Source organism: Drosophila santomea, chromosome X (genome assembly GCF_016746245.2).
Source record: "Drosophila santomea strain STO CAGO 1482 chromosome X, Prin_Dsan_1.1, whole genome shotgun sequence".
Classification (NCBI taxonomy): domain Eukaryota; kingdom Metazoa; phylum Arthropoda; class Insecta; order Diptera; family Drosophilidae; genus Drosophila; species Drosophila santomea.
Window position 1 is genome coordinate 20805907 of NC_053021.2, and position 23261 is coordinate 20829167.

The window sequence follows — 23261 nt, forward strand, 5'->3', positions numbered from 1 at the left end:
TTGTGGAAGCGGTACAGAATCAATGGATTAGTCTCCTTGGACCTACCCCCACTAAAGGATTGTTGAACGTGCCACGGGCTAAAGTTCTCTTTGAGTTTCGAGTTTATTACTGGGGCAATTCAGTTCTTTATTCCAGTCAGTCGTAATTTTGGGCCTATTTTTCTAGCTGTCAGCAAGTTTCGAGTGTTATGTTCTGTGCAAATTAATACTTTTTAGTTAGACCCCTGGATAGGTACATTATGAATATGAGCGTCTACTTGTTTCAAAAGATAGCAGCTGGGAACTGGGAAGCTCCCTTGCCAGGCTATTATGATGAGCACTTGGCATTTCTAGATACAATTGCCATTTGATAAAATAAATAAATATATCTTGCTATTTATGCAGTCCAAATGAGGCGGCCAATAAAAATTATATTTTATTTATATAAAGCAAATTTAAGACAGAATTCTAAAGCAAAATAACTACTATGAGCACTACGTCCAAGGATTATAACATATATTTATGTTATGGAGCACCTACACATCGGCTTATTTTATTTTATTTTCTTTTAATTTATAGCTTATGTATAGTCTTTGAAAAATTTATAGATAGTATCGCAGTTTATAAAAGATATACATACATCGTTTTATCGCAAATATCCTTCATTTGTTCCCCATCTACGTCTTAAAAAATAAACTGGTTGAGTCCCTCACTGTTATGATAAGTAGCCATCCCCTTGCGGTTTTTTACTTTGTTAAAATTATTATTCAGGACAATTTATAGGAGAAATTAGGTGGGGATTATTATATTGTAGATATTTTTTTATATGTTTAAAGTTTAAACCTTCGCTTGGCAGATCGCCAACAGATGTCGCTGCTAGCCACTAGATGGGCAGTATTTTTCTGCTTGTGCGGCAACGGTATTTTTTCATCGTAAGGTCACACGGCGCACATGGTGTGCGGTAACAACTTTTTTTGCCGGCAAGGAAATGTAAATTCAGCTATGATCCGCACGATTTCCATCCGCTGGTTGCTGCAGCGTGCGGGGGACATGCGGCACTCCACTTGGCTGGTGGCCAGCTCAAGGAGCTGCTTTACCCGCAGCCTGAGCACCACCAACCAGGTCAAGGCCGAAGTGGAGGAGCCCCTAGCCAAAGTGGAGGAGCCCTCGCAGTCGGAGCTGTTGCGCGAATTTGCCCGCATGCCGGTGCAGCGCATCCGGAACTTCAGCATCATTGCGCATGTGGATCACGGCAAGAGCACGCTGGCTGATCGGCTGCTAGAGCTCACGGGAGCCATTGCGCGGAATGCCGGGCAGCATCAGGTGCTGGACAGCCTGCAAGTGGAGCGGGAGCGCGGGATCACGGTCAAGGCACAAACCGCATCGATCTTTCACCGTCACAAGGGCCAGCTTTATCTCCTCAATCTCATAGACACTCCTGGTCACGTAGATTTTTCCAATGAAGTGGGTTTTGTGTCAGAAATCAGCTTATTCGTCTGCTAATCATTTGTCTATTCCCCAGGTTTCCCGATCTCTGGCTGCCTGCGATGGTGTGGTACTCCTGGTGGACGCATGTCACGGTGTGCAGGCTCAAACAGTGGCCAATTATCATCTAGCCAAGCAGCGTCAGCTGGCTGTGGTCCCCGTGCTCAACAAGATAGACATCAAGCACGCAAACCCTGATAAAGTCTGCCAGGATCTAAAGCTGCTGTTTGGCATAGAGCCCGACCAGGTGCTGCGCGTGTCCGCCAAGCTGGGCACCGGCGTATCTCAAGTCTTAGAAAGGGTTATAGAAACCGTGCCGCCCCCACAAGTTCAACGGGACAGCGACTTTCGGGCCCTAATCTTCGACAGCTGGTTCGACAAGTATCGCGGAGCCCTTAACCTAATTTATGTACTAAATGGAAAACTAGAGCAGAACCAGGACATTCAGTCTCTGGCCACCAAGAAGGTGTATCCCATAAAAAGCATCTCTGTCTTGAGACCAGCCGAGTGTCCCGTTCCGGATCTATCTGCTGGTCAAGTGGGTTTGATTGCTTGCAATATGCGAAACAGCAAGGAGTCCATTGTGGGCGACACCATTCACCTGAAGAACCAATCCGTCGCCGCCGCAGGTAGCTATCGTCCGCAACAGCCCCTTGTTTTTGCTGGAGTTTTTCCTGCCGATCAGTCCAAACATGTCGCCCTGCGCAGTGCCATCGATAAGATGGTACTCAATGACTCGGCGGTCACTGTAAAAGTGGATTCCAGCCCGGCTTTGGGACAAGGCTGGCGTTTGGGCTTCCTAGGACTTCTGCACATGGAGGTCTTCTGCCAGCGTTTGGAGCAGGAGCATGGCGCTGAGCCCATAATCACAGCGCCTTCCGTCACATATCGTTTGGTGTTGAGTAATCCAAAGATGATTAGGCAACGGGGTTGCGATACCATGGACATTTCCAACGCAGCCCTCTTCCCGGAACCGCATTCCATCAAGGAGTACTATGAACCCTTGGTTATGGGCACGATCATCACGCCCACGGAGTATGTTGGTCAGGTGATCAGCCTGTGTGTGGAGCGACGCGGACTGCAGCAGAGCTCGGTGAACATCGATGAGACCCGTGTGCTAATGAAGTACGTCTTGCCGTTAAGCGAGATCATCCTGGACTTCCACGACCGCCTCAAGTCATTGAGTTCCGGCTACGCTAGTTTCAGCTACGAGGACCATGGCTATCATCCTTCGAACTTGGTTCGTTTGGACATCCATCTGAACGGCAAGCCGGTGGAGGAGCTGTGCCGCATAGTCCATGTGTCCAAGGCTACGGGCGTGGCTCGGCAGATGGTTCTCAAGCTGCGGGAGCTTATTCCGAAGCAGATGGTTCAGATCGCCATCCAGGCGTGTGTGGGCAGCAAAGTGCTGGCGCGCGAGACCATCAAGGCGTATCGTAAGGATGTGACAGCCAAGCTCTACGGGGGGGATGTCACCCGGCGGATGAAACTTCTCAAGCAGCAGGCCGAGGGCAAGAAGAAGATGCGCATGTTTGCCAACATCCGCGTGCCGCACGAGACCTTCATCAATGTGCTCAAGCGGTAGGATCGATCCCGACCAGAACATCACTTCTCGAAGCTGTTTGTGGCCAATTTAGGTGAGTGATTGTTGTCATTTCGAAAATATAGTGCAAGCTATAACTACATATTTCTTTTTGGATTCCTAAATTGATAACTTTTGATGTTGCTGTTTGGGCCACTCCACTCTGTATTTAATTAAACATTAAACATTGTGATGTTTCTTTGCCTAATTTAAATGCAAATATTTGCCAGAAACCTAAATCTTAACATCGTTTAAAAAATACTTCAGGGCGGGGCTGTCGCTTATCACCCTTCACCCGCCCCCATTTTCGTCTTCAGTTTCCGCAGTTTGTGCGATACGACTTATCATTGTTTGGCTCTTAGCTGCAAATAGAATAATAATTCCGTCTTATGACAATTTACTTGCGGAATTGGGCGCGGCTGTGGAACGACCCTTTTTCAAAGTTCATTAACATTAGAAATAGACTAATACTAGCACAAAACTAACTAAAAGGTAGCGCAGTGCATTTTGGAGAGCATTTTTTTGTTACTAGTTTTCTAGTTGGTTATTGGTTATTCATAGCACACTGCATAGACATCGCAGCTAAATGGTTATTTATTTATGTAAATTTTCATATTTATACACGTTACTCGTAGATTAGTAATAAAGTATGTATCACTTAAAAGATCTTGATCAAAATTCCACCCGAGTCGAATCATCACTGTCCGTCCGTTAGTCCGTATGATCGTCCGGATCTCTGAAACTATAGAGCTCAAAACTTGAGATTGAACATGCTTATTTTAGTGACGCCTACGCATATCAAGTTCAGTTTAAAACGTGATTCCGATTCAAGTTAAGCAGAGTGTATTGAACGGAAATAAAATCTCCAAAGAAGTTATTTTGCTTTTACGTCGGTTCTCCGGTACTCGACTATCTTTCTTTCTTTCTGGTTACTAAGAATTACTAATAACTTGAATTATTAATAGCTTTGCACAAAATCTTGTTCGAAAAGGAAATTTCAGTTTCGAAAAAATTATCAGTATTTAAAGTTTTTTTTATTTCTGCATCATTAGTATTAGTAATTTACTACTGATGAATTTAAAATATTTTCGTAGACGAAGAAAGGGTATTTGGGTTTCATACCTATTAGCATTTCCAAACGGGCTTTCCTCCATTTAGTTTGGCCTTGACCATATTGTTGTTGTTGCCCGCAGAAGGAAACCCACAATGAAGAAGAAGAGGCGGAGACAGTCAGACACAAAAATCGAATTTCCCTGACCCTGAAAACTGCCACCAAGCAACATGCATCAAAACTCATGGCAGTGACAAGGAGGGAGAGAATAGCGAGAGAGCTAGATATAGTGCATAACGGTATCCCCAGCCGCCCCAAAATCATACGTAAATACAGTGCACGCCCAAAATGGTGAACCGTCCGTTTAAAGATTTAAAATTTCTATTTTAGTACTTCAATTTCATTAATACTCATTTTCCTATAAAAACTTTTGAAACTCATAAATTGTAGCCTTTGAAGGAGTTAACTATTTTATTATTTTTGAAACGTTATTTATTTTGGGCAACAAGGCGAAAGGTACAAATTATAAGCAAATACCCAGTAGGTCAACCGATGGTTCACTGTACCGAGGGCGGATGGTATTTGGCGGACTGTGTGTGTGAAATAGCCTGTTTGGTGCGTTGCTTGTGTCGCTCTCACAGCCGAAAAATTAGAGAAGAGTGAACTGAAGTGAACCTCCAAACCTGAACCAGCGAGTGGGGGGGTGGTGAATTTTAGGGGGTGGCGGTGGGTGGGTTGTTGTTTTGCCGTTCGCTCTGCATGTGTATGTGACCTTGAAAAACAATAACATTGTTGTTGCCCCTGGCTTGGGCGAAAATGCAAATTGCAAACAAACCGAATCGGCAACCGTTCGAGCAAAACTGTTAAATGCGGTTATGCAATAAAAAAGCACGGCAATAGGTTTCGTGTGGGCGAGGAGGGGGTGTATTTCCATACACATGTATGTATATGTGTACATAATGTATGTAGAATAGGCACACACTCACTAATAGTGCAATTTGTGGATCAACTTGTTGCAAAAAAAGACGGAGAGGGTTGAACAACTGAAGCAGGCGAAAAACATGAACTTTTATAATTTACGATTTCAAACTCCTTATAACCTTATGAACCTTTCTAACATCTTATGTACATACATATATTAAATTTTCAACTATTTTCATCTTGTACTACCCATCTCAGGGTATTAATGTTCTTTGCTTTCATTTAGAAAATTTAGATTTAGATTCAAAATCTAAATCCAAAAATGTTATTATTTATAACAATGTGTGTCTTGGGATCCTAAAACTAAGGTTTTCAAATCTCGTTTCATGAATTGAACTGCACTCTTTGCGATTCTCTCCCTAACAAGAACAAAGCCAAAACAGCTGAGCGAGTGCTGCAGGTGCAACAGAGACGGCTGCACTCTCCGTTCCACTCGTCAAACGGTTACTTTGTTATTGTTTTTGGAGAGAGGCTATCAGGTGTGTATGTGTGAATACCGATGCGTTGCGGATATGGGGAGCTCACATACACTCACACGTACTGAGGGGCGCCTGCAGAAAGAAAAAGTAAAATAAAATACATTTCGCTCTAGTGTTGTTGTTGCTGCAGAGCGCAATTAAACGTCAGCAGCGACGCCGCGCACAGTGGGGCCCATTGGTGGCTCGGGTCAATTTCGCTGTCAAGTAAATATCAGTAAAAAATTAACCCCTAACTATTCAAAGTCACAGAATCTTTCGAGCATTATTTATTACATATTTAAAAATATTATACAAATGTTGTTTATTTTTTAAATAAACGCACAGTGCATCCCAAATTCAAAATAGTTGGAGCACATCACACCGGTTTGTTCAACTTGCAGAAAATTTCTCGATCGGGCCCACAGTGCGAGTTGACGTCTCCACATCGTCGTCTTTGCTGCCGACGTCGCTGCCTCTGGCCGCCGCACAAAAACAGAAAACACAGTCAGTTTTCATTCTCATTTGACATCATCAACATTGAAATTTAATTAAACGAGAGCAGAGTCTTCGGTTCGAGGCAATAGTTTCATTCAAGTAAAGCGCGATTTGAACAAACTTTTATTTACGACAAAGCAATAAAAAACACTTTTCATTTAGCTTTATTGTTTTATGCGAAAATAGCTTAAAAAATAAGAGACGCGCACAAAATAACAAACGTCATCAGCTGTTCTTTGTTGGTGTATGTGTGTGAGCTTTATATGCGGGCGAACTAAATGTGCTTGTGTGTGTGCTGCTTTGTATGTTTGTTTTTATTTTTTTTTCTATTTTTTATAAGTTAAAGTCAAATAATTGAATTTCAGAGGCAGTTGAAAACATAACCTAAAAAACTAGAACTAAACGTTTGAAGGTTATGAACAGAAACGTCCCCCTGCCCCCACCGCTCATCGTCTACCGCCCCTTTTAAAACTTGGCCTTGACCGTGTGCATCTGTGTGTGTGAGAGTGAACGAGATGGGTAGAGATGGCCAACGGTAACCAACAGCTGACAGCTGCACTTTACTTGCCAGGTGGCAACGCTGGTACCGCGATCCTCTTCCCCTCTCTTTCCATTCAAAAATGTCCACAATAACAACAAAGGCAGTGCATTGCTCGCACAAACAAATAAGTAGAATAACAAAGCAACAAGAACAGAACAGCAACAACAATGCGTTTAATCAAGTTCAAAGCGAACTTTGCGAAAATGAGAGAAACCAACGCACTCGCACTCTCTCTTCGAGCGCTCCCCCGCTCGCACACACACACACACATGCAAGCCAACGCTCAGCTGTACACGTAGCCTGTTTTCGTTTTTGTTTTCCTTTTTCAATTTCTTTATTTGTGTGTTTTGTTTGTCACATAATTGTGCAATAGCAGTACGAAAAACAAGTATTTATCGATATTTAAAACTATTATTAAACTTTGCAGAATGTATTGGAAGTAAAACTAATCTTATGCATTAATAATGTTAGTTGTTATTAAACTAAGCAGTAAAGAAAACGAATGAATTTTGTTGTACTTCACCACTAACTATTATTGTCCAATAAATCGGTTAAAGACTTCTACACATTAAATTAAAAAGGAGCATGTTGCAAATGTAAAGGTTTGTAATCATATTAGGCTCATTCAATTGATCATAAAAATCAATTTTTTTTCCCGTTCTTGTTGTTGTTAACCTTCACAATCAGTGTTGTAAAATTGTGCAAATCAATAAGTAACAGTAACTTTTGAGTGCGTTGCCTTTTTGCAGGTGCGTTGTTTATTTATTTTGCAAATATTCAAATGCTTATGTGGGTTTTCGTATAGTTGTATGTATGCCTTAATTCGCTTAAATTTTATAATAATGAAAAAAATCACTTTGTTTGTGTGCGATGAGTTTTTATTTTTGTTTAAGGAACTTTTGTGTGAGACAAAAAGAGAAAGAACTAAGGGAAAAGGCGTCACAGCACGCACAAACACACATGTACAGCTGATCTATCTCGCTCCCTTTCTCTCTCTCTCTGGAAATTTGTAAACAACTCAATATCGCAAAAACCAGAGCTGCCAATTAGTTTTCATTTTCCAGCCACACTGGCAGCGCCGTTTTCTTGCATTTGTGAAATTCACTCACTAAAAATCATTGAAATTTTTCCATACTTGCAGCGTAATATGTTCGAGGATCGGGACTAGACAAATAGGTGGAAAAAGAAAGCTAAGAACATGATCAACGGCCTGAGCGTTGGCGGTGGTCAGCAGGTGGCGCAGGTGACGCCAACAGGTGCTGCAATTAAATTGCACTTTGCCTACAACAACAGCAACAACAGCAGCAGCAATAACAGCAGCAGCAACAACAACATTAACTACAGTGGCCTTAAAACAGCGGAGCCAAAAATGAGCAACAACAAGAACTACACAGCCAGAGCGCTGAAAATAGTTGAGAAGATACCGAGAGCAAGTGGAGTAATCGCCGCAACAAGCGTTAACCAAGGAGCAGGAAGCCTTGTGGGATTTTCTCCGGCAACAGCATCCTATGTTTCAGGCTTGTCCAGGGATTTTTTGATATCCAGAGAACTATCCCAAAGATCAGGAGATTTTCTGACAGCTGCTGCAAAGATGGTATCCCAAATGGGAGCAAGCGAACTCCGCTGGCTGCCTATGCCCAGGACCAAAGATAAGCCATCTAACGCAGGAGAAGCAGAAATTAAAACAGAAATTAAAACATTAGTCAGAGAAAGGGATGAACACGGATCACCTGGAAAAGCAGCCAAAAGTGCCTTAGCTGACCCCCAACCGCAACGCACCGAAGACCAAGAAAATGCCTTTCGGCGCATCGAGGATGTGCACAACTATGCCAAGTTGCAGGACTGCAGCAGCGACACCGAAGACGAGGACGACGAAGAGGAGGATCTCGATGAAGAGGAGGATGATGAAGAGGAGGCGGATATCCAAGTGCAGTTGCCTGTGCAGCAGGAGGTCACGCGCATTCGTCGCGAGGCCGCCGAAGAACATGTGGACGTGGACGTGGTCACAGTGCCGCAGCAGGAGCAGGATCAGGAAAGCCATCAAGTAGAGCCGCAACAGCATCAGCAGGATCAGGCAACTGATACCACACGACCGGAGCATCATGCCCGCCGCCCCATGAATGCCTTCCTTATATTCTGCAAGAGACACCGCGGTATCGTCAAGGAGCGTTACAGAACCTTGGAGAACCGGTGGGTTTCTTTCCCAGGTGCACCAACTGCAAAGTACTAACGTTGTTTTCCTATTTTAGTGCTATTACAAAAATCCTGGGCGACTGGTGGGCCGCTCTCGACGAGCAGGAGAAGCACTGCTTCACGGATCTGGCCCAGCAGGTGGGGATCATAAGCATACAAATATTACCCGTGCTCATTACTTTAATTCGCTGTACAAGCCTGTTGTTCGTTAAGTTCAAAGAGTTTAACAAGCGCATTGTTTTTTTTTGTAGAACAAAGACGCCTTCTTCAATGCTAATCCAAACTTCAAGTGGTACAAACTGCCAGCTCCGCCGCTGCGAACACTGGCTACCCGTCCCAGCAACGCGGCTGCTGGTTTGCTCATCCCCAGCGAAGAACAGCCACAGCAGCATGTGCCGGCTTCATTGCAAATGCAGTGGGCAGAGCGAGGGGAGATGCCGCGTGCTATGCTGCGCCCCAACTACTTTAAACTGGCAGACGAAACGCAGATGGGCGAGCTAAGCTCCTTACTGCAAGTTCAAGTACAAGAGAAGGACTTCGCCCTGCAGCAGGTACTAAGCGAGACCAGTCAGTTTCTATCTACCCACATGCCAGGTGGCAATACAAATGGCAATGGCAATAAGCGGTCTTTGCAGGACAGCAACTCGAGCAACTCCAGCGAAGAAGAGGCGGCCAGTGGTAGCTCGCCCAACAAAAAGGCCAAATCATCACGCTCCTGCAAGGGCAAGATTTACCAGGAATTGGTCAACTCCGGTCAATTGGCGGCCATAGCTAAAAAGAGCAAGGCTCGATCGCCGCCGGCAGGCGGTATGGGTGGAAACTTCATGGACATACCCTTGGATGCGGGCCCCAATACACCGCCCGTTTCGCCACCGGAACGCCAGGGTAACTGTCCGGATTCCATGCAAAAAAATATGAGGAGCGTTTCAGAGTCAAGCAGCAGTGGTTTCTTTGATCTCGAGGAGAAAATCAAAGAGCTGCCGGCCCTCAGCTTGGACGCTTACCTGCAGCGCAAACGTAGCACCAAAAAGAAGAAGAAATTTAGCGGCACCAAGAAACAGAGGAACTCGAACAGCACAAGTGGTACATCAGCAGCTTCGAATGCAGCAGCAGTAGATGCTACGGCAAAAGGAGCAGTTCCAACAGCTAACGAGCACCTCGTGAGGATCAAGCAGCAGCAGCAACTGCAGGCCGTGGGTAGCCAGCGACGAAAGGCGCGCAAAGAAAGTATCACTCGGCGCGATGTCAGTGCCATTGAACAGGAGGTGGCCTCAATTCTGCCCCTGACCATTAATGGCAGCTACTACTTCAACCAGAGCGGCACTCCCAAGGCGGTGAATGCCTGTGTAACCTCGTCGTCGAACTCGCCACCGCTGTCTTCGAACTCCTCGTCGTCATCCTCGTCGCTCTCCTCGCAGACGGCCTTCGATGTGACCTCCTCTACCTCAGATCTACTCATTCTGGCCGAAGTGGCCGCCAACCGCACTGAGCTGACCAAGTCCAACTAGCGCCTGCAACACCACTAACATCAGCAGCACCACTGGCTGTCCAGCATTACCACCAACTAGTTAGCCCAAATCAAAATAGCAAACTGCAAGATTGTCATAACTTGGAAAAGATATATTCACATATATCATAATCTTATAATATGAAATTCTGTTTAGATATTCACCTATTATGTAGTTCTTAAGGAAGAAAAAGAGCATTGCCTTAACAGTTATTCATATCATCCATTACGTCAGAGTTGAGGAATAATACTTCTATTATTATATTCTATTTACATTTATAGGTTTTTACATGATTTTCGGGTTAAGTGCACACATATTTGAAATATTCAGTACTTAACCCCATAACTGTGCATTAATATTCAATTGTTTTAATCATATTATCAATCGAAAACTTTAAACTTTCTCGCCTTTATGATAGTCTTGCGGTCAAGTTGAGCACTCCTTTTCGATACTTACAATGCTTTGAGCTATTTGCTGGTGGTGCCTAATGGAGATGGAAAAACAGACATTCGTTGATCTACAATTTAGTCAATAATATTATGTAATAACAGAAAAGCAAGCCAGCAGAAGAGAATGCGAGAAGAGAGTCGCGGCGATAGCGAATTATGTATTGTTTGTTATGACGGCGGTAGGAGGAGACCCGCGTCAGTTTCACACGCATATATCTATATATTTGGTATTTAGATAACTTGTTCTGTTTTTTTCTTGTTAAGTTTCTCCTTTTTCGGGCCGCGTTCGCATAAGCAGCAAAATCAACAGCTGCGAACGCTCATTAAATGTTAATTATTATTATTTCTAATATGTAGTCGTAACTTATTGCTATATTTGTCAAAACGCAAACAATTTGCAAACAAAAATATATTCATTTTAAAGTGGAAACATGGGAATTTTCATCTGAAGAGCCAATTTTGCAATATTTCATTATGAAATCGGAGAAAGTAAGTGGCATATGTATATGCAGCAAATAATAAGCATATATACATGCACTATATATATTAAAAAATAATCGAGTGCATATAGTGTTTGCATGTTATTTTACTTTATACATGTACATAGATGTCCTAGATGCCATATATAGTTTCTACACGTTTATATCCTTCTTTATGCCCGTAGAGAATGTATGTATATAACCGTAAGAAGGAAGTGTATTCGACTCATAAAGTACACATTTTCTTCATCATTATCACTAGGCGAGATGCTTTGCGTCTGTTCAAGTTACTTTAAATTATTGATATAGGAGAAGTTAACCAAGCACTATTTTGATAAACTTTTGCGACTCAGTCAGATACTCAATTTTGTGAGGAAAAATAATTGTACAGAAAATAACACTCTCTAAAATGCTTTCATTCGGCACAACGCAAAAGGAAATATTTGGCTATCGCGGGTCCGATAAGAAAATTAAAGAGATTCTATATTTAGTCAATGGACTCCCATTTTGATCTGCTCTTTTAATGTAAGTAAGAACGAGTAGATTTGAAATTTTTTCCACAATCAGTTTTCTTGACACAAAGTAACATTTTGAAAAATGCACACTTCTGAAGCCAAATTTGAAATTCGAGTTCATTTTGTAATCGATATATTTATCCATTGCTCTGTGTGTAAAGCAACCCTGCTTGCCATGCCAGTGTTGCAAGACGCCGGCAAAGCTCGACATTTAGCCGGTTGGCAAAACGAGTGCGAGTGGTCGGCTGAAAGAGAGACTGAGAGGGAGAGAGAGATGGAAAGAAGGTGAGTTCGTTGGGGGCGCTGGGGGAGTCCATTGATAAGATAAGAGCACGAAAGATTCCTGGCCAACCGCCAGGGGCGTAGATAAGCGCACCGATTTTAATTGGGCAATAAGAGGGGACAAGATGGCGATTAATTCTCGATGGGATTTCTTTTTTCCTCTCACGTGCAGCACAAACAGCTGCTGGGGGTGGCCCACCACGCCCGCTCTCTCCTCAAGATGCTTTCTGCCCCTCACCTTCCTGTTCGACAAGCGTTTTGACCATTTCTCACAAGCTTTTTTGGACGAGCTTTCGCCGTGTTGGCCTTAATTTCGCTTCATGTGTTTCAGTTTGTTCGCGAATTCAGACCCTTGCAGTCGTTCTCTCTCCCTCTCGCGCGTGCTCACGCTCTCTCCCGCGCAGCAGCAGCAAAAACCAAAAACCCTCGAAAAGAACCAAATAGACTCAAAAAAACCGAAGAATTAATATAATTGTGCTTGTACTTGTTTGTCTTTTCTGAGGTGAGGAAATGCACTGGCAGAAACGGGCACTTTTCTACTTCTCTTGCAGGCTGCTGTGAGAAGTTTGTCAAACAAACACGAGTTTTTCCGGAAAACTGTTTGGCGATTGTACAAAATTTCCAACAAAGAATTTTATAAATTGTTTACCCTTTTGTTGTTTTTGGGTTGTTGCTAGTTATGTATCGTAGTTTGTTTTTTTTTAAGTGACAAAACACCCGTTGAAGCAAAATTTAAATCGAGAAAATAGAGGAAAACCGCAAAACAGGGCAAAAAAAAAGTTAGGGAAAATCAAGCGAAATTTTGCAGTGTACATGTGAGTGTGTGTATTGTATTTGTATCATAAAAGGATCTCTACAAAGAGAGGTAGCGAGTAGTGAGCAGTGTTATATAATAGGTACAATTCGCCGCATAGCAACAAAAACGAAGAAAAAACAAAAAAACACCATTCTGATGAATTCGCAATTTAAGTACGCTAGCTCCCCGTCTCCCTTTAACCATGGCGGCCAGAGCGAGACAGAACTTGATATTGACCATAATGAAGTGTAATGAAATCTGTGCAATGAAACCCGCCAAGTTTTTTCGATTGATTGCAGCCTCTCGTCTGGCGATTATTTAGCGGGCTGCTAATTAATAAATAAAATGAAAACGGGAAAGGGGGCCAATGAGAGGAAAATAGAGAACGAAAATTGGGGAGAATCAAGGAGAGCCGCAATTAACACCAATTAGTGTGTGCTTGCTTGCGGCGCATTTCAATTAAATCAAAACAAATGCCAAATCAAAACCGAAATCAAAAGGGCTCGCATGCCTGTGACGTCACGCAGTCGTAGTTACAATTACGGTACAATCTCGGTTACACTTACAGTTACATAAACGGGAGCGAAGCGGCGAAAAGGATTTCCTCGCCTTTGGGTCCTTCCTCATTTCGCTTCGTGGAATTCGCCGACAATCGCCTAACAATTCGCCCCATTTTCAGAAGTCTTCGTCGCATTTGGTTTCGTGCTTTTGCGGCGTATACAACGCTCAAAGCGTAATAGAATAAATAATAAAAACAATGTAAGAAAGAAACCCAAAAGACACATAATGGCGAAAGATACATAGATCTCAGACCAGAAACTGGGTTTTTTAATTGAACATTTCGACGCGTACGTGTGTTTGTGTTGTTGTGCTGTTTTTTCGGCTTCGCCGTTCTTTCGCTCTTTCTCCCTCTCCACCTCACGTTTTTCGCATTTGTTGTATAACATTCGGAGCGAGCGAAAGAGGAAGAGTGCGCCCCAGAGCGAAAAGCTCTCCATAAATCAGACTAAATCAGCTGTGATCAGTGGCGTAGGCGGGGGGATTGGGGGGACCAAAAACTGTTTGAAATTGTTTAAATAATATGTGAAATGTACTGATTCTTGTTCATGGCATTATAATTTAAAAATTAATTTTATAATACATTTGTTTTTTATTGTTTTATTGATGAACCATCTTCCAATTAGAATTAAATCAATCCTATCTGCTCTTATTGAAAATCAATCATTTATAAACGACTTGCAGTGGTAATCTATTATTTATTAGATATGTAAATTTCCCCACTTCGTTACAATTTTGTTGCACTCATGCAATTAAAATCGAGATAACAACCTTTAGTGATTTTATGGCTACGCCACTGTCTTTCCTCAGATTCGTGGTGATTTGATTTAGTGATAATAGTGAAATTACCTCTGATTTTGCATTGTTTTTTACAGAAGCAGTCGAGATCGGAGTGCGTTTCAATATCCGTCTCAAAAGCCAGAGAGCAGAAAGCCGAAATAAACCGCAGAATCCCTTGTAATGGCTCTACTCCGTTCGCTGAGCGCCCAACGAACAGCCATCAGTTTGGTCTACGGCCGTAATAGCAGCAAGTCGAGCAATTCCGTGGCCGTCGCCGCCTGCCGGAGCTTCCACCAGCGCGGCACCAGGAGCACCGTCGGCGAAGGAGCAGCATCGGAGTCCACGAGAGGAGTCAATGGGGCGCGTTTCCTCCACAGCGGCGAACGGCCGTTGCAGGCCTCCGCTGTGGTACAACCGGAGCTGGTGTCCGGCGAGACGGTGAAGCGATCGACGAAGCAGGAGTCGTCCCAGGAGAGGAACCCCTCGCCCGCTGGCTCGCCGCAGAGGGATCCCCTGGACGTGAGCTTCAATGATCCGATTGCCGCCTTCAAGAGCAAGACCACTGGCGAGCTGATACGCGCCTATCTCGTCTATATGATATGTTCCAGCGAGAAGCTGGTCGAGCACAACATGACGGTGAGTTAACCGGCGTCCCGCGCTCCTCCTCTGCCGAGTCCTGCGTCCTTTGACCCTTATATTGGTCCAATCCATCGACTAGTTGAGCATCGCTCTCTGTTTCTGGTTCTGTTTGCTGAGAAATCAAGGGCGTACCGTCTAAGGCTCTGTTAGTACTCAACCCCTGCTGAATGCTCTCTAAAAGCTGTAATTAAGAAAGTATTTTTAGATAGTGACCTATTTGTAACCGTTGAATGATCGCTGACCCTTGGCCTATTTAATGTCCTCTACTGCTGCTTTCATTTTAATTAAATGATATATATTCATAAAAATGTAACTTGCAGTGAGTATAAGCTAAAAGTTATGAACAGCTAAGGCCATGACTACTGCATATGGTCAACTTGTCCAAACTTGAACGTAGAAGAATTTTTAATTATTTTCTCCAAAGTTCGCTTTTTTTTATATATTGACGAATTTTTGCCTTATTCATGAATTTTATCGATCCTGTCACGCAAGGTGTATTTGGCTTAGGCACTTTTACCTGCCGCTTCTATTCGCTTGAGTCCGATTTTCCGGGCAACCGAAACCCGTGTCAGGTGGCTGGCTGCCTTCCTTCCGATTTTCCGCCTTGTTTCCGCTTTTCAATTCGCTTGCACTCCTCCTTGTGCTGATAAATTCCTGGCTAATTGCTTGTTGCATTTGTTGCCACTTTCTGGCAGGTGCTGCAGTCGCACAGAAGATTGAATGAGTGCCTGATTGACGGCAGGAAAAAGGGAAACTTTGCCATGCAAATTGCCGATGCGATGGCGACCTTGTTCGGCCCGCTGTTTGCTCTTAACTCGTGCGTATTTGCTCAGCGAGACGTATGGATTATGTGGACTGTATAGTTTAGGTCGTTATATAGTCAGGCCCCCGAATGTGCGCCAATCGGAATCGTTGGCAAACCCCGCGCATTTCCCTCATTTTCGCTAGCGTGCTTCTATTTAATTACGTCGGCGATCGTTTGATTGCTTATCGATTACTCAAAGTGCATGCGTCGCCACGACGGTTACTTATACTTATCTATCATTTTTCCGCCCGCTCGATGCAATTTGCATATATGGGTGGTTAATGACTGTCGCAGGGAATATTGGCACAGCAACCTGGGACCGGAGACATCACATCACATGTGGCATTAGTAAGGCATCGACTTTGCCCACATCTCCACATTTTGCTGTGATGCACTAGAAGAAATCGGGCATCCATTCCTTAAGGGCAGCAATAAAGCACTTGACTTGGCGTTATTTGAAAACATCGCTTGCACAATCGTTTTTGATACAATTACTATATCTATTGTATACAAAGTTGCAAAAACAAGGCAACCCTTGTGGTTGACGAAGGTGTTTTCTTGCTCACGGTTCAATTGAGTTCTCAACTTCGGGTGATTTTTTATCAGAGTGTACTCATTTTTTCGCTATTTCTATTTACAGTAGCGCGTCGTTTGCTTTTGGCGACCGAGCGGTGTGGGTCTCGTGATATGTGAGAATGGGTTGGGTATTGATGGGTAAAAAACTTGGTGGAAGCGGGGTACAGTGGCAGGTGGCAGGTGGCATGTGCCAGGTGACCAGGGGTGGTGTTAGCTCTGGGGCAGCTTTTTCTTGGGGGCCAGAGCTCAACGACAAACACCTGTCCTCGGTTTCGAATTGTCTGCCAAAGAAAAAGTTAAGAGACTAGAAAAGCAAAACATGCCATACCCAAAAAAACAGAATGCGAAACGAGAATTTGTTTTATGTAACCAGTTTTGGTGATGGTGTATTTATATTGTCGGCTGTGTGTTCTTTAGCCAACTTTGTACTCAATTAATTACCTCAGTGTTCCCGACCAAACCGGTTCCCCCAGACGGAGAATGCTCTTTTCTTTTCTTTTCCCCCGTTTCCCTCCTCTGAATCCCATTCATCTGATGGATCCCGCATCAAGCAAAGCACACACGTGCAAGGGAATCATTTATCAGAGGCCAATGCTCTTGTGTTTTCCACATTGTAAGGAATGAGTTGTGAGGAAACCGGAAACTTGGTGATTCCCAACTTGGGCGATCTCTTCCTGCCTCTATTGCCTGGTTTTATTACATGCAGTTTGACATTTGTTCGTTTCCACAAATATCTAAAAATGCAATAGTTGGACTAATGCATTGCATGTTTTATTAAAATCAATAAATATTCCCTGAGAAGATAGTATTGTTACTATTCGCATAGTCTTAGCATGAATAAGTTTGCAAGAGAGTCTATATAATGGATTGCGTTATTTTACGGCATTTCAGGAAGTGCTCATGTGTTCTTCGCCTAAAATTTCAAAGTTCGCACATTTATATTATATGCATGTTCAGTGGATTTCTGTTTGAGTTGACGGATCCGCGGCGGATCGTCTTTCTTCAAACACTAGGCTGAATTTGGAAATGGGATGGTTATGTGCATGTGCGTGTTTAGCTGACAATCGTTTAAATAACATGCAGCCTCTTTAAGAATAATACACATTGCCGCCTCCGCACTTTTTGTTGCGTTCTTGTATTGCTATATTGTTGGACTTTGGCAACGATTTTGGCCTTGACTTCGTTCACGTTTTTTATTTTGCCTTTTGGCCAAATTCCAAGTGATTTATGTGCGATCCAGACGATGAGAAATTGAACGAACCAGGGCGGTGGGATCTCAGCTAGATTCGATGGTTATTAGTTGCATCTTTCAAAAACTCTGTCCTTGCTACATATGTATGTATATCAACTTTGTATTGCCTCCAACGGAAAATTAAAACTATCTTGAATTCAATTTTTGACGCCGCACACAACATGACAAAATATCGAAAAACCAAAACAAAATCTATAACCGACAAACTTACTGTGTATGCCGCATAAAACCGATCAAAACAAACGAAAATTTCGCAGCTTATGAAATGGTCAAAGAACGTATTGGGTCAACGGTTATTTACAGCATTGATGAAGGCGACCTTCTATGGCCACTTTGTCGCCGGCGAGGATCAGATCAAGATCATACCCACACTGGAAAGGTAATTGCGCACCACGACACTCCCACTCACTTATCGCCTTTTTCTTTTTTCTTTTCTTTTCTTTTCTTTTCTTGTTTTTTTTTCCATTTCTATATTGCTTTCTGCCGCCCTATGGTTTTGTGTTTACTTCATGTTATTATTTTGGCCGCGATTCGGGCTGTGAAACGGTTATGCGAAACCCGCTTAAATGCCCACACTTGTATTGTAATGGAATCCCTGACAAACCGAACACATTTACCGATAATAATCGAACAAACACCGATAACGCCGATAAACAGCTGATGAAACTGGCGCGCAACCTGCTCGGCCAGAAGCTCTTCGTCCTGCTGATGAAGTCCAGCTTCTACGGACACTTTGTGGCCGGCGAGAATCGTCACACGATCGTGCCCGCCCTAGAGAGGTTAACCCCCTCCCCCTACCCCACTGCACCCTACTGCACCCCATGCAACCCATGCATCCAAATATATCCGATATATCACTACAAGTGCTACATACATATACATATGGTTTCAGCCGAAGTAATAGCATTCGAAACACGATAGCGTGTTTTTAAAATAATGCTTTAATTCAAACTATGTGGTTAATGACAATTTTGAGTGGACAATTCAAAAAGTTTTGCTAAAGCATCTCTGGTGCTATTATTTCCACCATCCATATATATGTGCACATAATATAGACCACACATATTGCTAATAATATTCTAAGCAAGCATTGAGTGACCTCACTAATGAGAGGCTCTTCCATGTCCTGGGCATGTGTCAGCATGAAAGATCTACTCGAATATTCAGATGCGAATCCCTAATCCGAATTGGATCCCTTTTAACGAAAGAACTTTAAATTTTCTCAACTGCTAATCAATCCATACTCTAAATTCTTCTATTTTACTAATGTTTTGTGTTTTTTTTGGGTTGTTGCAAACTTGAGCTAATGCATTTCGTACAATTACAGGCTAAGATCCTTCGGCGTTAAGCCGATTCTCGACTATTCCGTTGAGGAGGATATCACCCAGGAGGAGGCCGAGAAACGTGAAGTAGAGTAAGTCCTGATAATCATCTAGTCATATAGTTTCTTTAATTTGCATACTTATTCTGTTTCTTTCAGATCATCCGTCTCCAGTGCGGGCGACAAGAAGGAGGAGGGCAGCATGCCGCAGTACCATGTGGACAAGTCATTCGCCGATCGGCGCTACAAGGTCAGTAGTGCTCGCACCTACTTCTACTTGAACGAGGCCACCTGCGAGCGGAACATGGAGATCTTCATCAAGTGTCTGGAGGCCGTTTCGGGTATGTTCTTGGCCAGTTTTCCTTGCTGGTTCCAGATGGCCGACTCCGGCATGCAAGTTCCTTAAGTTCCACCTCACGATCCCTGAGTTCCTCTGTACAAATGTTTCTATTTAGCAAACGCATCCATTGCTAAAAGTTAAGCATGCAGTTTAATTTTTTGTTTTTTTGTTTTTAGTGTACTGAACGAAAGATATGACATATCGAGCTATGAGTTTCACTTTATTCCTCAGATGGAACAAGTAAAATCAGTATGCTTAACTTTACTTTAATCAAAATATGACTTTCTACAAAATAAATCCAGAACCAGAATGTTATATAAAACAAATTTTTCACTTTCAACTCGATATGTCACTACTTATGACAAATATGACAAATAGGTGAGAACATTCCCGCAGATCTTTGTAGTTTCCCCGTCCTGCATTCAATGATTTTGGGGTTTTAGGCTGTTTCCTGCTAGGCTTTCTCCTTCTCTTTTTCTCTATCTTTCTACACACTCGATCTCTCTTCCTGAAATAAATTTTAATTTATGATTAATAAATTCTTCTTTCTGCCCCGCAAATATCCCCAAAACGGCACCAACCCATCGATTATCGAATAACCCCCACATAACTTAAAATCCAAAATCAATTCGAATTCGTTGCGAATCCAAATATGAACAGATGATGATCGCAAGGTGCCCCGGGCAGTGGCCACGGGTAAGCCGAGAAATTAACGAACACACAACCCAAAATGCCAACAAGTAACTTCGAAAACTATTCAACAAGTATCCGAAATACCCGAAAGAGTAACCATTGATGGCCAATTCCGTATTTCGACAGAGCAAAGCAAACTAGTTTGACTTTTTAGCCATTTCGTGTGCGTTTTCAGTTGGTTGCTGTAATGCGTTGCTTCGTATCTTTGTGTCTGCAACTCAATCCGTACTCGTATCCGTAACTCTTGACGCTTTTATGTGCCGTAGTTAGACATATACTCGTATGCTATATACATATCTGTAGAATCCGCTTTCCAACTTTCGCCAACTCTGCCACCGCATCGCATTCACCGATTGCTCTGCTCTTTTTCCAAATGCTTTTCATTTCCACCAATCAACCACCGATTGATCCGAATATCGACCTGCAGGCGCCACCTTCGGAACTGGCATCACCGCCATTAAACTCACCGCCCTTGGCCGTCCACAATTGCTGGTAAGTTCGCACAACGTAATCCCCTTGAGAACCACATAATTGAGTAGCTTTATTTATACGGGTAACACAGGGTTTAATAGGTGTTAATAAATGGAAATGGAAAAGGAACACAGTTAATTGACGCTAATGAAAAAGTAAAACAACTGATTCTTAAACGTTTCACTTGCCGCTGCAGATAAATGTCAACCTCTAATGATTTCCTTAAAGTTATAAAATCTAAACGCTAAAAAGTAATCCTAAATGAGAAGCCTCGTAAATCTTAATAACTTATTTATGATACATATGATTTAATGTATTTATTTATGATTTTGTATATTTACAATCATTAGGAGGGACTATAAGTCTAAACTTCCTTCATCTTTCTTATTCGATGACCTTGACTCTCATTTGCAGCTGCAACTGTCCGAGGTAATTATGCGCACACGCAAGTACATGGAGGACATGGTTGGCGGACAGGGCAATGTGTTGACCCACCACAAGACCATCAAGGATCTCGAGAAGTATTACGCCACGCTGGGCGACAATAAGGACGTGAAAGAGTTCCTGAACAATGTAACGTCCGACAAGGAGGGGTGAGTCCGTTTTTTTCTTATCAAACTCCTTACCAAAACTGACTTCCCATGCTCGTCTATTGCTTTCAGAATTTTGCATCTGTTCCCCTGGTCTGGCATCGTAGACGAAGACTCGCAGCTGAGCGACACCTTCCGCGTTCCCGATCCCCAAACCGGACAGATGCGTCGACTGATCTCACAAATACCGCCCAAGGAGGAGGAGATGTTCAGGAACATGATCCGTCGCCTCAACACGATTGTAAAGGTGTGTTTTGCCACTCTAGTTGTGGAAACGAACTAAAATGGTATTTCCAACCTCAGGCTGCTGCGGATTTGGATGTGCGCATCATGGTGGATGCGGAGCAGACTTACTTCCAGCCGGCCATCTCACGCATCACCCTGGAAATGATGCGCAAGTACAACAAGGACAAGGCCATTGTCTTTAATACGTACCAGTGCTACCTGCGCGAAACGTTCCGCGAGGTGAACACCGATCTGGAGCAGGCCAAGCGCCAGAACTTTTACTTCGGAGCTAAGCTGGTGCGCGGTGCCTATATGGACCAGGAGCGGGACCGTGCCAAGTCGCTGGGCTATCCGGATCCCGTAAATCCCACGTTCGAGGCCACCACGGAAATGTATCACAAGACGTTGTCCGAGTGCTTGCGACGCATTAAGGTGGGAAATTGCGTATTTCGGTTATCAAAGATTATAGGTACACCAAGAATTTCTTAATAATTCCAGCTGATGAAGGACTGTGATGACGATGCCAGGAAGATTGGCATTATGGTGGCCTCGCACAACGAAGACACTGTGCGATTTGCCATCCAGCAGATGAAGGAGATCGGCATCTCCCCGGAGGACAAGGTGATCTGCTTCGGTCAACTGCTGGGCATGTGCGACTACATCACCTTCCCATTGGGTATGTTTCCATACCGTGCCCCTTTTACTTGTCTTTTATTTCATTTCATTTCATTATATTTGTGTTATTTCCGACATACAGGTCAAGCGGGCTACTCGGCGTACAAATACATACCATATGGCCCTGTCGAAGAGGTGCTGCCCTACTTGTCTCGTCGTGCCCAGGAGAACAAGGGTGTGCTCAAGAAGATCAAGAAGGAAAAGCGCCTTTTGCTCTCTGAGATCCGGCGTCGTCTGATGCGTGGCCAGTTATTCTACAAGCCTAAGGGCAACTACGTGCCCATCTAAGCTGGCCTGAATGGATGGAATCACTCTCACCCACACACATCCCTGAGGTGGCAAATCGGTTGCCAATTATATCCGGCTGAGGATATCGCCAGGAAATCGATAGCTTCGGACCTATTTTAATGTTTTTTTTTGTCGTTCTTATTACTCTTACGAAATTTGCGTATATCCACGGTATATATATATGAAAACTTGTGTATATACCAAGGTCCTGCAAAGGAGCGAAAATGTTCTGCAAGTCTGCAGGACCTTCTTTGCCCACAAACAACTTCAATTAGAGACGGTAGCACTGAGCGGTGGTAATTTTTGATGAAAATATGTATATTTTTACGTCTTGTTGCAACAATAATCTAAACGAGTTCTGTATGTGTGTTACAAAGAAAAAAATAGAAAGAAACAAAACTGAAAAGCGTCAAAAACGTAAGAAAGCGAATGTGGGATGTCCACAACGAGGATTTTGAAAAAGGGGATTGAATTGAAGCGAACATTTTTAAGCATCGTAACAAATAAAACATAAATCGTATGGGGTATATACATATTATATACAATATAATGAGAGCAAACGTTTATAGAGATATATCTACATAGATACATGTATGTGTATGGCTGCATTTTAGTCTAGATTCATTAACTTCGTGATTGTGCCTGTTCCTCAGTATCAGTATATCAGTTGTTAGTTATCCATTCTTCATTTGCAATGTGATTTCATGTTCGTTTTCCCTAAGTTATACCATAAACTATATATTTATATAGAGCAATAGCGAGAGAGAGAGTGTGCAGAGCATTTGTTCCTCCAGCTCGTGGCCATCCCATCCGAAATAGTAAAATAAATAATACTGTTCATAGGAACCTGGGATAACCGCGCATACCTATACCTAAATACCTAGCGAGTTTTATTACGATTATGCTAAATTAACTTAAATGTATACGCTTAATTTAGCACTTAACGGAGCGATATTATAAAAGTCATTACTACGATAGTCGATGGATGAGACCCCGCAACAAAAACTTTCCCCCTGTTTTCAATTCGTTTCCATATCCGTTTCCGCGTTTCGATTGCTCAGACAACTACATATATAGACAGACAGACTTGGCCATATACTAAGGCGCGCAGATCGAACCGAATAGTTTTTATTATTACCCTCATGATTATAATTGTATTACATAAACGCTATAAATAAATGAATAAATAATTGTATGAATGTTAACTATTTCAATGACAATAATAAAATGTTAAAAACGAATCGCCATGCATCG

The 23261-nt window shown here is 43.0% G+C and overlaps 2 protein-coding genes across 8 annotated transcripts; both read left to right on the forward strand.

Moving 5' to 3' along the window:
- Window positions 1–906: 906 nt before the first annotated feature.
- LOC120456161 lies at window positions 907–11152 on the forward strand. Of its 2 annotated transcripts, XM_039642800.2 has the most exons (4): window positions 2965–3101; window positions 7714–8762; window positions 8822–8903; window positions 9017–11152. In XM_039642800.2, exons 2-4 carry the CDS (start codon window positions 7771–7773, stop codon window positions 10271–10273), a joined length of 2331 nt encoding a protein of 776 aa, XP_039498734.1. In that variant the 5' UTR covers window positions 2965–3101; window positions 7714–7770; the 3' UTR covers window positions 10274–11152. The 2 variants fall into 2 exon arrangements, 1 of the variants encoding a protein (XP_039498734.1); XR_005616817.2 differs by lacking the exons at window positions 8822–8903; window positions 9017–11152 and adding an exon at window positions 907–1443 and having other exon boundaries at window positions 1502–3101; window positions 7714–7868.
- Window positions 11153–12323: 1171 nt separating this feature from the next.
- Window positions 12324–23248, forward strand: LOC120456162 (proline dehydrogenase 1, mitochondrial). Of its 6 annotated transcripts, none has more exons than XM_039642804.2 (12): window positions 12324–12500; window positions 14228–14768; window positions 18062–18183; window positions 18732–18818; window positions 18885–19066; window positions 19726–19761; window positions 20186–20250; window positions 20644–20822; window positions 20892–21066; window positions 21123–21476; window positions 21543–21720; window positions 21802–23248. In XM_039642804.2, the coding sequence occupies exons 2-12, from the start codon at window positions 14313–14315 to the stop codon at window positions 22005–22007; spliced, it is 2040 nt and encodes a 679-aa protein (XP_039498738.1). In that variant the 5' UTR covers window positions 12324–12500; window positions 14228–14312; the 3' UTR covers window positions 22008–23248. The 6 variants fall into 6 exon arrangements, with proteins under 6 accessions (XP_039498738.1, XP_039498735.1, XP_039498740.1 ...); XM_039642801.2 differs by lacking the exon at window positions 18062–18183 and adding an exon at window positions 17662–17783 and having other exon boundaries at window positions 12325–12500; XM_039642802.2 differs by lacking the exons at window positions 12324–12500; window positions 18062–18183 and adding exons at window positions 12664–12813; window positions 17662–17783.
- The last annotated feature ends 13 nt before the right edge of the window (window positions 23249–23261 follow it).